Raw genomic sequence first — 15,793 nt, 5'->3', positions numbered from 1 at the left:
ACCTTTCTTCCCTTCCCCTTCTTCTCCTCCTCCTCCATCCTTCTCTTCCTCCTTTTCTTCTACGTTCTTCCTTCTTCTTCTCCTTTCTTCTTTCTCTCCTCCCTCTCCTCTTCCATTTTCTTTTTTTTTTCAGATATGTGTTTGCTTTCTTATGATTTCAAGAGGAATCAAGAGGCAAAGGGGATCCATTTGTCAGTTTTGCTTTGGGGGATTGTATAGCGACTGGTTAGGATCCATTGAATTAGTTTGCTTCTCCTCCTCCTTCTCCTTCTCCTCCTCCTCCTCCTCCTCCTCCTCCTCCTCCTCCTCCTCCTCCTCCTCCTCCTCCCTTGTAAACCCAACTCCCTCTTAGCACTGATGATGCTACCTAGTTTGGGTCCTGAAACATCTGCAAGAAAACCACCAAGCTCAGAGAGCACCAAGGACCCCATAGTCGTCCTCCTCCTCCTCCTCCTCCTCCTCCTCCTCCTCCTCCTCCTCCTCCTCCTCCTCCTCCTCCTCCTCCTCCTCCTCCTCACCTGACTCCCTTCTACCACTGATGATATTACCTACTTTTGATCATGAAACATCTGCAAGAAAACAACCAAAGAATCCATGATTTTCAACCCTGAGCTACAAATATTCTCCTTTATTGGTACTTTATTTACTCCTGCGTGAACTGCACTGGCTCCCGGTGGTCTTCCGGGTGCGCTTCAAGGTGTTGGTTATCACCTTTAAAGCGCTCCATGGCATAGGGCCTAGCTATCTTCGAGACCGCCTACTGCCACCGACGACCTCCCACCGACCCGTGCGCTCCCACAGAGAGGGCCTCCTCGGGGTGCCATCAGCCAAACAATGCAGGCTGGTGACCCCCAGGGGGAGGGCCTTCTCTGTGGGGGCTCCCACCCTCTGGAATCAGTTGCCCCCTGAGATAAGGAGAATCCATGACCTCAGTGCCTTCCGCCGTGCCCTTAAAACTTTCTTTTTTCAACAAGCCGGGCTGGCTTAATTTCTTTTTAAGGGTTTTATTAATTGTTCTGTTTTGCTGATCGTTTTTAATTAACGGGGCCAAATCTATATATATTTTTAAATGTGTTTTAATATTTGTATCTGGTGTTTTTATCTGGCTGTTCACCGCCCTGAGTCCTCAGGGAGAAGGGCGGTATACAAATTCAAAAATAAATAAATAAATAAATAAATAAATAAGCTTTATAAGAATTACTTTTTAAAACGTTAAGGAGGGATTCTTCAAAGCTGTGGGCAGATATGGGTACCCTTCTACCCACAGGTTCTCCTCTTGCAACAAGAAGGGCAGGAATAAAAAAGTGAGTGTAACCCTTGACGGCAGGGTTGGGTTCTAAATTTTTTTTACTATCGGTTCTGTGGGCGTGGCTTATTTTGTGGGCATGGCTTAGTGGGGGTAATGTGACTAGGTGGGCGTGGCCAACTTTTTTGTTTTTAACTTTTAAAAGCATTTTTTCTACAACCTTAAGAGGTGGCAGAAAAAAATGCTTTTAAAAGCAACTTTTAGAGGCAACTCAGCTGGGATCGCCAGAGGCTTTTAAAGGCATTTTTTGTAGAAAAAATGTTTTTAAAAAGTTTAAGAAAAAAGCCTCTGATGAGGTGGGCAGAGTAAGCGAGTGGCGACCGGGCCGGGGACCGGTTCACGGGCGTGGCCAGCCAATGTTATTACCGGTTCTCGGAACTACTACAAAGTTTTACTACCGGTTCTTGCGAACCGGTGCGAACCGGGAGCAACCCACCACTGCTTGACGGTTACAACTTCTGAATTGTTTCAGGTTCACTTGGAAGAAAAGGGATGGGAGAGTTTTGAGCCCAGCCAAAGAAAGTTTTCTCTGCTCTTCGGGTTGTTTCTAACTCTTACCCACCAGCCGCCACCAGCCCAAGAAATCTCTTGTTGACTTTTGGCAATACGTTGGGTCAGTCATCCCCAACTTTTATTCAGCCGCATGCACCATGGAAATAGTTAACCCAAATCTGTCTCTTTTAATTATTTTCTGCTGCCCAGAAGAAAGCTCCGGATAGGTTCTCGTAGAATTGTTGCTCTTTCAAGCGTTCTGTGGCAAATTTGATACTAAGTGATTAAAGCATGCAAGGGAGAAAGGATGGAGCACCAACCTTTTTCCTCCCCGTCCATGGGCCTCTTTGACTGCAGCTTTGATTGTTGACCGAAATTCCCCTTTCATAACTAAGACCTGTCACCTTGGGTTGGATTATCCCAGCTGTGAAAGCCATGACAACTTCCAGAAGTTACTCAGGGGGAAATTAGCTCTCCTTGTTTTTCTGCAGAACATGTCCGGTGGCCTATCTCTAATCCACCCAGATCTCTCTTCCTGGAAGGTTTGATATAAACATGGTCCTGTCCAGAGGTGGGTTTTTCAGCAGGTTCTGACCAGTTCTGGCGAACCGGTAGCGGAAATTTTGAGTAGTTCAGAGAACCGGTAGTAAAAATTCTGACTGGCCCCGCCCCCATCTATTCTCTGCCTCCCGAGTCCCAGCTGATCGGGAGGAAATTTATTTATTTATTTTTTTATTTTATTTTATTAGATTTCTATACCGCCCTACTCCCGAAGGACTCAGGGCGGTGCACAGCCAAACAATAAAAACACATACATACAAAATTTAAAATAGAATAAAATCAAATTAGATAATTTTGGCCCTGACAAATTTAAAACCCCAAACTTTTAAAACCAATTTAAAATTGAATATATAAAATACTAAAAGATATTTAAAATTTTAAAAATCTTTTATAAAAGAGGGGGAAAAATTAGGCCAGGCCGGCCTGGTGAAATAGTAAGGTCTTTAAGGCGCGGCGGAAGGTGTGTAGATCCGGGATCCTCCGTATCTCTGGGGGGAGCTCGTTCCAGATAGTAGGTGCCCCCACAGAGAAGGCTCTGGGGATTTTGCAGTAACCTTCCCCTGGAGTGGGGTGGGAATGGAGATTTTACAGTATCGTTCCCCTGGAGTGGGGTGGGAATGGAGATTTTACAGTATCCTTCCACTGCCATGCCCACCAAGCCACACCCACCAAGCCACGCCCACAGAACCAGTAGTAAAAAAATTTGAAACCCACCACCCCTTCCGTCTTCGTAACCGCCACTCGTGTTTCCATCACCCTTTTTTTCCTCGTTTGCGAAAGGCAAACCTCTGATAGAGAAGCCCACCAGATCGTGCACTCCAGTCCTTCTCACTTGGGTGCCACCTCGGAGCTGTTCATTGGCTTTAGTTCATAAGTTGTTGTGGCTTCTGTTGAGCTTTGCGTCTTAGAATACATTTACTACATGTGGTCCTTGAGTTACAACAGTTCATTTAGTGACCGTGTGAAGTTACGATAGCTTACAGCCAGAGGTGGGTTTCACATAATCGTATCATCGGTTCGCCGCACACCAAAAATGTGAGACCACGCGTGCGTGTATGCTCGCTTCGCTAATGCGCATGGCCTTTTGCTTATACACACGGCTTGCATGCATGTGTACTGCTTAGAAAATGTGGCTAAATAGGATGGCATAGCGCCGGGGCGGGTGTGCAGGTCCACCCACAGGTCGCCATTACCGGTTCTCCCGAACCGGCTGAATACCACCACTGTTTACGACTGTTGTTTTCCACACTTATGACCATTGGACCATCCCGAGGGTCACATGATCCGAATTCTGACACTTGGCAAGCAGCTCATATTTATAATGGTTGCAGACTCCCAGGGGTCACATGATCCCCTTTGTCGACCTTCTGGCAAGCCTAGTGAATGGGGAAGCCAGATTCGCTTCAGAACTTAACAAACTGCAGTGATTCACTTAACAACGGTGGCAAGAAAGGTCGTAAAAATAGGGAAAAGTTCACGTAACAAGTGCCTCGCTTAGCGACAGAAATTTTGGTCGTAAAAATAGGGAAAAAGGTCGTAAAAATAGGGAAAAGTTCACGTAACAAGTGCCTCGCTTAGCGACAGAAATTTTGGGCTGAATCGTGTTTGTTCGTTGATGAGTAGCTGTACTTGGGTTCTCTGATTTGGGAGTAAGTTATCAATAAAAAACTTACTCAGCTTACATACCGTGTTTCCCCCGAAAATAAGACCTGTCTTCTATTTTTTTTGAACCCTGAAATAAGCGCTTGGCCTTACTGCCATGCGCTCAAAAGCCCGATTGGGCTTATTATCAGGAGATGTCTTATTTTGGGGGAAACAGGGTATCGTATCTATCTAATCTATCTATCAGTTATCTATCTATCTGCTATCTCTCTCTCTCTCATCTATCTATCTATCTATCTATCTATCTATCTATCTATCTACCTACTGTGTTTTCCCCAAAATAAGACCCTGTCTTATATTTTTTTTGAACCTGAAATAAGCGCTTGGCCTTATTTCCATGCGCTCAAAAGCCCGATTGGGCTTATTATCAGGGAATGTCTTATTTTGGGGGAAACAGGGTATCTATCTATCTATCTAATCTATCTATCAGTTATCTATCTATCTGCTATCTCTCTCTCTCTCTTTCTCTCATCTATCTATCTATCTATCTATCTATCTATCTATCTATCTATCTACTGTGTTTTCCCAAAAATAAGACCCTGTCTTATATTTTTTTGAACCCTGAAATAAGCGCTTGGCCTTATTTCCATGCACTCAAAAGCCCGATTGGGCTTATTATCAGGGGATGTCTTACTTTAGGGGAAAACAGGGTAGTTTTTATCTTTTTTGATTGCAAGCCGCCCAGAGTTACCATGAGGTAAGCTGGGCAGCTGCTAAATTTTACAAATCGACCAAAATAAAACAAATAATACTAATAAGTTCATTTGGAAACTAATCAAGGAGAGAAGCTAATTTCTCCTTAGAACTAAGGAGAAATTTACTGAGAGTGAGAAACAATGAACCAGTGGAACGATTTGCCTCCAGAAGTTGTGAATGCTCCAACACTGGAGGATTTTAAGAAGAGATCGGACAACCATTTGTCTGAAATGGAATAGCGTCTCCTGCTTGAGCAGGGGGTTGGACTAGAAGACCTCCAAGGTCCCTTCCAGCTCTGTTATTATTCATTTCTGGTATTATTTTTCTTTTAACTATAGCCTTCATTTTATTTCAATCTGTGATTTGATTCCCGAACAAGGATTCCATTGCCATTCGGGCGGGCAAAGGTTTTGACTGTTTTCCTTTTAAGAACACAACACCGATAGCATTTTGTCATCATGTCAGTGGTTGTGTGGCATTTTGCAAACACTGGCAGCCCAGTTTAGAACGAGACAAGGAAAGGGAAAAGGAATGGGAAGCTGGTGTTAAACAGCCTAGGGAACGTTATTGTAATGAGATGTATCTTGGCTTCGTTTCAACGGTGTATGAGACTTAGCGGGTTTGTGGCAAAATCAACTGTAAGTATGGAATACCACAGCTAAGTGTTTCTTCCGCAAACAAAAACCCAGCTCCCTATTATTAGAAAGCTGGCCCTTCCACTTTTTAAAAATTTTTATTTGCACAGGCCTCTAAAAATACAGGGGGGTGTGTGTATTTATAAATAGGACCCACCCACTGTCCATTTTCCTTGCATCGGCAAGGTAGGTGGTAAGATGTTCGTAGTTTGTTCATACAGTGTTCGATAATGTGAGATGAGACACCTTCTACCTCTTGGGCACAAATAAGTAGGCTTACATTCCTCCCGTTTTTTTCTCTTGCACGGATTTGTACGGAAGAATTCTAGGAACTGCCATTTTGGGGAAGGTTCTGAGAATTTCTCGAATGAATCGTTCGATAATGAGGATTTGGTTGAATTAATTGACATTAAGCATATACTTCAAGGGGCATTAATGAAAGTTCTCGTGAGGCTGAATATTAGACAGCTTCCCGGCTGGATGTTGGAGTGATGGACGGGGTCAAGTAAGGGCTGAGAAACAAGGGCTGAATTCAGGGATTGACCACTTCTGGTCCAAATGAATCATGATATCATGATGGGATGCTCTCACTCATATTCACTCTCTTCTCCTTTCTTTTCTTTTTTTGTGTTGGGGACACTTAGGATTATACGACAAATGTTCTTACACCACCCTGGACCGAGGATGGGTTTTGGGAATTAACAACATCAGTGACCAAGGTAATCGAGATCCCCGCTATTTTTTCTCACTGAAGACCGACCGTGCCCGGAAGGTCACTACCATCACGGATCACCACAGCTACCTTCCGAATCAATGGGTTCACCTCGCCATCACTTACGATGGACGTTTGATGAAGATGTATGTGAACGGTGCCCAGGTGGCAGCTAGCAGGGAACAGGTAGGGAGTATCTTCAGCCCTTTGAGTTTGAAATGTAAGATCCTTATGCTGGGTGGCAACGCCCTAAACCAAAATTACCGAGGATACGTAGAACATTTTAGTCTTTGGAGAACGGTCCGTTCTCAGAAGGAGATACTGATGGACATGACTCTGGTGGCTCATGAAGTAGATGTTCCTCTACCTCAGCTGGTGTTTCAGGAGACTTTACTGAATGTGAAAAGCAACTGGTCTCCCATGAAAGACAGCCCACGTCTTCCTCTCACCGAGTTCACCTCCCACTCTGGCTACCTGTTGGATACCAGCCTGGAGCCTCCTCTTTGTGGCCAAATGGTTTGCGACAATGTGGAGGTCATCACCAGTTACAACCGGATCCCGACCTTCCGCCACAGGAAGGTGGTCCGTTACCGCGTGGTGAACATTTACGACGACCGTCACCGCAACCCGACCATCAGCCAGCAACAAATAGAGTTCCAGCACCGGCAACTCAACGAAGCCTTCGGCCCGTACAACATCTCGTGGGAAATAGAGGTGCTGGAGATCAACGATTCCTCCCTTCGCGACCGCCTCATCCTGGCCAACTGCGAAATCAGCAAGATTGGAGACGAGAGCTGCGATCCGGAGTGCAACCATACGTTGACTGGCTTTGACGGGGGAGATTGCCGCCATGTGCGCCAGCTTTCCTTCAACAAGAAGAAACAGAATGGCGTTTGTGACATGGATTGCAACTCGGAGAAGTATAACTTCGACGGCGGGGATTGCTGCAATCCGGATATAACGGATGTCACCAAAACCTGCTTTGATCCCGATTCTCCTAACAGGTAAGCTTCTTCAAATCACATGTATTCCATCTGCGCGTGTTCTACAGGGGGTCCTGGATTTGCAACCATCCATTTAGTGACTGTTTGAAGTCAATGCAGTACTGGATAAGTGACTGGTGGCTGTTTCTCATTCTTACCATGGTCGCAGCATGTAACCATGTGATCAAAATGTGCGCTTGGCAACTGGCATGTATTTACGACAGAATATGAATAGAATAGAATAGAATAGAATAGAATAGAATAGAATAGAATAGAATAGAATAGGATAGAATAAAATGTGGAATGGAAGAATAGAACAGAACAGAATATAGAAAGTGGAATGGAATAATAGAATAGTAATAGGAATAAGAATTAGGAGTAGAGTAGAATAGAATTAGGAATAGGAATAGGAATAGGAGTAGGAGTAGGAGTAGGAGTAGGAGTAGGAATAGGAATAGGATAGGATATAGGATAGGATAGGATAGGATAGAATAGAATAGAATAGAATAGAATAGAATAGAATAGAATAGAATAGAATAGAATATGGAATGGAAGAATAGAATAGGAATAAGAATTAGGAGTAGAGTAGAGTAGAATTAGGATTAGAATTAGGATTAGGAATAGAATAGAATAGAATAGAATAGAATAGAATAGAATAGAATAGAATAGAATGTGGAATGGAAGAATAGAATAGGAATAAGAATTAGGAGTAGAGTAGAGTAGAATTAGGATTAGAATTAGGATTAGGAATAGAATAGAATAGAATAGAATAGAATAGAATAGAATAGAATAGAATAGAATAGCAATAGCAATAGCAATAGCAATAGCAATAGCAATAGCAATAGCAATAGCACTTAGACTTATATACCACTTCAAAGTGCTTCTTTAAGTGGTTTACAGAGTCATCCTCTTGCCCCCAACAACCTTGGTCCTCATTTTACCAATCTTGGAAGGATGGAAGGCTGAGTCAACCTTGAGCCGGTCAGGATCGAACCCCTGGCTGTCGGCAGAGTCAGCCTGCCATACTGCATTCCAACCACTGTGCTACCAAGAGTCCAGCTTTCCACAATGTTCCCCCAGAGTCGTGGTGGCACAGCGGTTAGAGTGCAGTATTCCCGGCTGACTCTGCCCACAGCCAGCAGGTCGATCCTGACAGGCTCAAGGTTGACTCAGCCTTCCATCCTTGCGAGGTGGGTAAAATGAGGATCCCAGATTGTTAGGGGCAAGAGGCTGATTCCGTAAACCGTTTAGAGAGAGGGATGTAAAAGCACTGTGAAACGGTATATAAGTCTAAGTGCTATTGCTATTAATGATACTTAAGTACCACCTCTAATGCTTGTCACTCCATAAAACGTGATGATGCTATTTGTTGGCTAAGTTTTGGGAGAGTCTGATTTTTTTAAAAAAAAAAAATTTGAGGGTGGGTGGGAATGAATTATGTGCCACCAAGTCATTTTCGATTCTTGGTGACCGCACGGATAAACCTTCTGAAAACAGCTTGGCTTTTAACCAAGGCTCGCTTAAGTTTCTCATTTCACCTGCTCCTCCTACCTCATTCTGTCCTAGTAATATTATCTCTGCGGAGACTGGAACATAAGTGTACCCCAGAGGGTAAGGAAGCATTCTCGGTTCTTTCTGTGAGTATTTTATACCAGCAATAAACTCAGGCAGAACCGATAAAGCTGGAGGAACATGAAAAAGCAGATGAATTTGTACCTTTCTGGAATGACCATCTGAGAATCATATCAGGGAACGAGATGTGTCCAGAGACATGAATTCAGACTGGTTGCCTCATTTTAAAAGCTTTGCTGCCCCATTAACTTGGTTTTGATGGATGGCACATCGTTTTTTTTAAAACCATAAGGAATCTGTCTTAGCAGTAACTATTATTTGGACTCCGGTGCGACTTGGTGGCGATTCAAGAAAGCTTTGGCACAGCCTGTAAAGAGAAGCCATAAAAATTAGTCGCTGGCAAAGCCTTTTGAGGTTTGATAGATGGGGAGATGGAACACTCCAATTATTCCTTGGATTTCTGTGGAAGAGACCTGGGCACAAAAAATTCCCTTGTTCTAGCTAGGAGTCTGCTTGCGTTTTAAGAAGTTCCAAAATCTTTAGGTAAAGCGAGAGAGAGGGAGAGAGAGACCAAGACCAAGACCGAGAGACAGACACATACACACAGAGAGAATGAGAGAATGAAAGAAAGAATGAGAGAGACAGAAAATGTGTGTGTGTGTGTGAGAGAGAGAGAGATAGAATGAGAGACAGACACAGAGAAAGAGAGAGAGAGCATGAGAGCATGAGAGAGAGAAAGAATGAGAGAGAAAATGAGAGACAGACAGACAGACACAGAGAAAGAGAGAATGAGAGAGAGAAAGAGAGAGAGAGAGAGAGAGAAAGAAAGAAAGAAAGAAAGAAAGAAAGAAAGAAAGAAAGAAAGAAAGAAAGAGACATAAAATAATGTGTGGTGTGTGTGTGTGTGAGAGAGAATGAGAGACAGACACAGACACAGAGAAAGAGAGAGAGAGAGAATGATAGAGAGAAAGAAAGAAAGAAAGAAAGAAAGAAAGAAAGAAAGAAAGAAAAAGAGACATAAAATAATGTGTGGTGTGTGTGTGTGAGAGAGAATGAGAGACAGACACAGACACAGAGAAAGAGAGAGAGAGAATGATAGAGAGAAAGAATGAATGAATGAGAGAGACAGAAAGTGTGTGTGTGAGAGAGAGAGAGAGAGAGAAAGAGAGAGAGAGAGAGAGAGAGAGAGAGAGAGAGAGAGAGAGAGAGAGAGAGAGAGAGAGAGAGAGAGAAATTTCTCTTTTGGAAAAGAAGGAGATTCCCTGTCTATTATCCTGTGGCTGTTCCCTTTAGCCAAGTCCTTATATTATAAATCAGCTTTCACTGGGACACCTCCCCTCCTTGAGTAAGGCGAGGATCAGAAATCCAAGAGATAACAGAATAACAGTATTGGAAGGGACCTTGAAGGTCTTCTAAGTCTCACTCCTTGCTCAAGCAGGAGACCTATACCGTTTCAGACAGGTGGCTGTCCAGTTTTTTTTTCTTTAAAGGACTTCAACTTTTGAAGGCAAGCTGTTCCACTGGTTAATTGGCCCGACTTTCAGGAAATTTCTCCTTGGTTCTAGCTTGCTTCTCTCTTTGATTAGTTTCCATCCATTGTTTCTTCTCCTGCCTCCTGGTCCTTTGGAGAATAGGTTGACTCCCTCTTCTTTGTGGCAGCCCCTCAAATATTGGAAGACTGCCGTCATAGATCAGGAGCATTTTTGCCTCCTTCCAGACTGCTCCATTTTCAGGAAGAAAAGAGAACGTAGAATAACAGAGTTGGAAGGGACCTTGGAGGTCTTCTAGTCCAACCTCCTGTCCGGGCAGGAAATCCTATATCAATCCAGACAAATGTCTATCCAATCTCTTCCTAAACACCTCCAGTGATGGAATACCTATAATTATTATGATTATCGGTTCAGTAATCGAAGTAGATCCGGGCTTCTTACATTTTGCAACAGGAGGGATGAAATTGAGACTTTACGGTGGGTAGAGTCATATCGCGACCAACGGTGGGATTCACATTAGGTTACTACCGGTTTGCCATGTGTGCGCATGATTGCTTCATGCATGCACGCCTCCGGTTCGTGCCTTCTGTGCATGCTCCCAGCCTCAAAAACATGCCTAAATAGGATGGCATAGAGCAGTGATAACGAACCTTTTCGGCACCAAGTGCCAAAAAGGGACCACTTCATATACACATGCGCGCTCATTAGGGCTGCAAACAGGAGCTGCTCAGGGGGCATGTGCATACCGGATAAGGTACTTCCGGTTTCCAGCGCGCGCATGCAGGCCGGACAGCAAGTCTTCCGGTTACTGCCGCCCACGCTCCCAATTCCAAAGTTTGAGGAAGCCCCATTCCTGGCTCACAGACCAGCTTTTCCAGTTTCCGGCACTGCCGCGCGCACAAAGGCCAGCTGATTGTCACGTGTGCATGCACGCCAGAAACCCGGAAGAGGAATGAATGACGCCGCGCGTGCCAGGCGACATAGGTTCGCCATCACGGGCATAGAGCCACTCGCGATTTCCGCTACCGGTTCGGGCGAACCGATCCAAACCGGCTGTATACCACCTCTGAATTTGTGACTCATAAGCTCCCCCCCCATAGACTGAAGCTTCCCCCCCATGTGACCCTCCCAGACTCTAGCTTGTTAGGAAGAGTCTCCCATCCTGTTTGGCAATTGTTTTTGATGGCGTCATTTCGTCCGGCTTCCGAGACAGGAAAACCTCCAAAATGTGTGATCTCACAACAGCTTGCCTTCAGGCGCTTATAGTACTTTTACTAAAAAAAACAAGCGAGAGTGACTTTCCTTTGCTCTTGATCAGAACTTCTGTGTTTTTAATAGCCACCCAAAGAAGACTATTAATAGAAGACGTTTGTCGAAATAAGGGAGACCTGTGAAGTCCACGCCAGGAAAAAAAAAAAATCTCTGCCTTGAAATGAGACCAAAAGATGTAGTAACGTTGACTGCACAGAGGAAAGGGCGGTGTTTTGATTCTTGGAGGCTGATAGAAATTTTTCCTGCCCTTTTTTTTTTTCCCGCCAGTGCATGTTAGCAGCTTGTTCTGCCCTGATCTGTGAGTCAGCTCCTTCTGTTCCTTCAAACAGAATAAGGAAACGAGCGACAATAAACGATTCATGATTAAAATTCTCCATGAAATCAAGTCTGAGCTGAAATTGATGCCAAGATCACCCAGCCAATTTCTCCCCCCCTCCTCCCAAACCCCCAAGTCTTTGGCTTCCCTGAAAAAAGAAAGTGGATTCTGCTTTTCTGCTTTAACAGAGATTAACAGAGTTGGAAGGGACCTGTTAGGTCATCTAGTCCAACCCCCATCCCACCCAAGCAGGAGACCCTACACCATTTCTGACAGACGGCAGTCCAGTCTCCAGGGATGAAGCTCCTACAACTTCTGAAGGCAACTTCTGTTCCAGGGATTGATTGCTCTCACTGTCAGAAAATTTCTCCTTATTTCCAGGTTGAATCTCTCCTTGTTCAGTTTCCATCCATTTGGGAAATAACTTGACCCTCTCCTCTCTGTGGCAGCTCCTCAAATATTGGAAGACTGCTATCATGTCTCGCCTGGTCCTTCTCTTCACTAGACTAGCCATGCCCAGTTCATGCAACCGTTCTTCATATGTTTGAGCCTTCAGTCCCCTAATCATCCTGGTTGCTCTTCTCTGCACTCTTTCTAGAGTCTCAACATCTTTTTAATAGTGTGGTGGCCAAAACTGGATGCAGTACTCTAGGTGTGGTCTTACTAAGGCTTTATAGAGTGGTATTAGTTCCTCATGTGATCTTGATTGAATCCCTCTGTTAATGCAAGTTAGGATTGCATTGGCTTTTTCGGCTGCCGCCGCACACTGTTGGCTCATATTTAATTGGTTGTCCATTCTTTAATTGGTTCATATTTAATTGGTTGTCATATTCTTAAGGCAGACTAGAGAATTGTCCCCAAGATCCTTTTTTCAAGAGGCAGCTGGACTTTTCTTGTTTTTCTTCGAAGGCATTTCGCTTCTCATCCGAGAAGCTTCTTCAGCTCTTGACTGGATGGTGGGGAATAGAAGGATTTATACTCCTTGCAGACAGCTGGTCATTTGCATCCTTTTAGAGTTGAGGCCACTTGGAGGTTGATCTCTGTCCCAAGGGTCACCCCTGTGGCCTCAATGACTCTCTAAAAGAATGCAAATGACCAGCTGTCTGCAAGGAATATAAATCCTTCCACTCTCCACCATCCAGTCAGACGTGGTATAAAAAGCTGTAGAGGATGACTTCAAAACAACTGGAAAAAAAATAAAGGAATGGAGGGAGGAAGGGAAGGGAAGGGAAGGGAAGGGAAGGGAAGGGAAGGGAAGGAAGGAAGGAAGGAAGGAAGGAAGGAAGGAAGGAAGGAAGGAAGGGAGGGAGGGAGGGAGGGAGGGAGGGAGGGAGGAAGGAAGGAGATAAGAGAAAGAAGGAAGGAAGATATGGAAAATATTCTTAGAAGGAAGGGTGGGAGGGAGGGAGGAGAAAAGAGAAAGGAAGATATGGAAATTATTCTGAGAAGGAAGGAAAGGAAGGAAGGGAAAGAAGGAAGGAAGGGGGAGGGGGAGGGAAGGAAGGAAGGGAAGGGAAGGAAGAAAGGAAGGAAGAATAGGAAGGAAGGGAGGGAAGGAGGGAGGAGATAGGAGAAAGAAGGAGGGAAATTATTCTGAGAAGGAAGGAAGGAAAGGAAGGAAGGAAAGAAAAGAGGAAGACAGGGGAGGAAGAAGGAAGGGAGGGGGAGGGAGGAAGGGAGGGAGAGAGGGAGGTTGGGAGAAAGGAAGGAAGGAAGGAAGGAAAAGAGGAGGAAGATGGGGAGGAAGAAGGAAGGGACGGTGGGAGGAAGGGAGGGAGGGAGGAAGGAAGGAAGGAAAAGAGGAGGAAGATGGGGAGGAAGAAGGAAGGGAGGGTGGGAGGGAGGGAAGGAAGGAAGGAAGGAAGGAAGGAAAGAGAGAAAGAAGCCCACTCGCCCTTGCAGAAGGATGCATCAAAGAAATGTTCCAATGATAGTGGAGAACATCTTTGATCGTTTTCCAGAGCTGTTCTCATGGCTTTGAAATGTAATTTTGGCAGTTCCTGACGTCTGGCTTCTTTGGTTCACTTGGCTCTGGCTGATGTGGCTGACATTATGTCCCCCATTATGGAATGCAAATAACCTTGAGAAGAAGAATAGAGTACAGCTCACAGATCACCCCGGCGGGAAGGGGAAGGGAGGACACCAACCCACCATCGGCTGTTCTATAATCGGAAGCCAGCAATTAAGAAGCCCCCTGCAGATTCAGACCCTCTTACCTGCAAGGCCCTCTGTTAAAGGGGCTGGCGGTCTAACAACATTTTGTAAACAACAACAGCAAACACAAACAGCTCAGTTAGGTTCAACCAAACCTTCATGTAAGTCATCATAAAGCTCAGTAAGATTGGAACTCAGGATTTAGGACCAGGGTTCCATCAGACATTTTATTTCCCACGTAGCCAGCCACCTCTTTTTTTTTTTTGGAAAGAGTAGAGAAGGTTGATTTGGAATGCTTGGACTTGTTGTTTTCTTTTGGAAAGCCAAGTGGATGATATGTCAGATTGATGATGATCTTCTTCTTCTTCTTCTTCTTCTTCTTCTTCTTCTTCTTCTTCTTCTTCTTCTTCTTCTTCTTCTTCATTTATTTATTTATTTATTTATTTATTTATTTGATTGATATGACGCCCTTCTCCGGAGACTCAGGGCGGCTTACAATGCGTTAAGCAATAGCCTTCATACTTTTGTATATTTTTTATACAAAGTCAGCTTATTGCCCCCACAATCTGGGTCCTCATTTTACCTACCTTAGAAAGGATGGAAGGCTGAGTCAATCTTGAGCCTGGTGAGATTTGAACTTGCAGTAATTGCAGGCAGCTGATGTTAATAATAGTGCTTTACTCTGCTGAGCCACTAGGCTCTGTTGTTCTTGTTGTTGTTGTCCTTCTTCTTCTTCTTCTTCTTCTTCTTCTTCTTCTTCTTCTTCTTCTTCTTCTTCTTCTTCTTCTTCTTCCTCTTCCTCTTCCTCTTCCTCTTCCTCTTCCTCTTCCTCTTCTTCTTCTTCTTCTTCTTCTCCTCCTCCTCCTCCTCCTCCTCCTCCTCCTCCTCCTTCTCCTTCTCCTTCTCCTTCTCCTTCTCCTTCTCCTCCTTCTCCTTCTCCTTCTCCTTCTCCTTCTCCTTTTCCTTCTCCTTCTTCTTCTTCTTCTTCTTCCTCCTCCTCTTCCTTCCTTCCTTCCTTCCTTCCTCTTCCTCTTCCTCTTTCTTCTTTTTCTCGGACAAAAGCATGTCATAGAATCGCACAGCAGTCCATTAGCTCATTCAAATTGATGCCCAGCATCCAATCCAATCCAATTTATTTATTTTATTTTTATTTATTTATTATATTTCTATACCGCCTTTCTCCCGTAGGACTCAAGGCGGTGTACAGTCAAGAAAAATATAGACAATTTGATGTCTCCATTCGACTTGTGAAACTGGTGACATGATTTGATCAAACATTTCTTTCAGAGTGAATCTCCAAAGTGAACCATGCAGCAATGAGCCCATATCTTTTGATACAAGCTTCTTTGAGTCAAGTTGAGTTTCTGGCATTTTAATGGACGTGTCCATTTTGGTTTTCTTGGCAGCAATTTGGAAGTAGATTCCACTGCTTTCTTCTGGGGTGTTTTGAGATATCCAGATTATTTTATTTTATTTATTATTTATTAAATTTTTATACCGCCCTTCTCCCGAAGGACTCAGGGCAGTGTACAGCCAAGATAAAAAACCAACAATGTAAAAGTTAAAAACAATTTAAAATTATTAAATAGTTTGGCCAATAATCTAAAATAAAATAACCCATTAAAATAATATTTTAGGCCAGCCCTGCTTGATGGAATAATAGTGTTTTACGGGCCCGGCGAAAGGTACGAAGGTCGGGAATCCGACGAATCTCCGGGGGCTTGTAAGGATACAAGCAATAAAGTCACAGTCATGCAGTCTTAAGTGGGGGGATAGGAACGATGAGAAAACTAATAGTAATAGTAATGCAGCCTTAGTGAATAGTTTGACAGTGTTGAGGGAATTATTTGTTTAGCAGAGTGATGGCGTTCGGGAAAAAATCTAGTTTTTCTGGTGTGCAGTGCTCTATTGCGTCATTTTGAAGGTAGGAGTTGAAACGATT

General features: G+C 44.0%; 1 protein-coding gene across 1 annotated transcript in view; it reads left to right on the top strand.

The window, feature by feature from the left end:
- PAPPA (pappalysin 1) overlaps positions 1-15,793 on the top strand; it is a 160,151-nt gene that overhangs the window by 18,005 nt on the left and 126,353 nt on the right. The window contains exon 2 of the mRNA XM_087880010.1: positions 5,997-7,068. Coding sequence (XP_087736136.1) covers positions 5,997-7,068 — 1,072 coding nt within the window. The remainder of the gene's footprint in view (positions 1-5,996; positions 7,069-15,793) is intronic.

The sequence above is a fragment of the Pantherophis guttatus genome, chromosome 16 (assembly GCF_059756535.1).
Source record: "Pantherophis guttatus breed Tessera chromosome 16, ASM5975653v1, whole genome shotgun sequence".
In the NCBI taxonomy this organism is placed as follows: Eukaryota; Metazoa; Chordata; class Lepidosauria; order Squamata; family Colubridae; genus Pantherophis; species Pantherophis guttatus.
The sequence above is the reverse complement of the archived record's forward strand: the minus strand, read 5'-3'. Positions and strand labels throughout refer to the sequence as shown.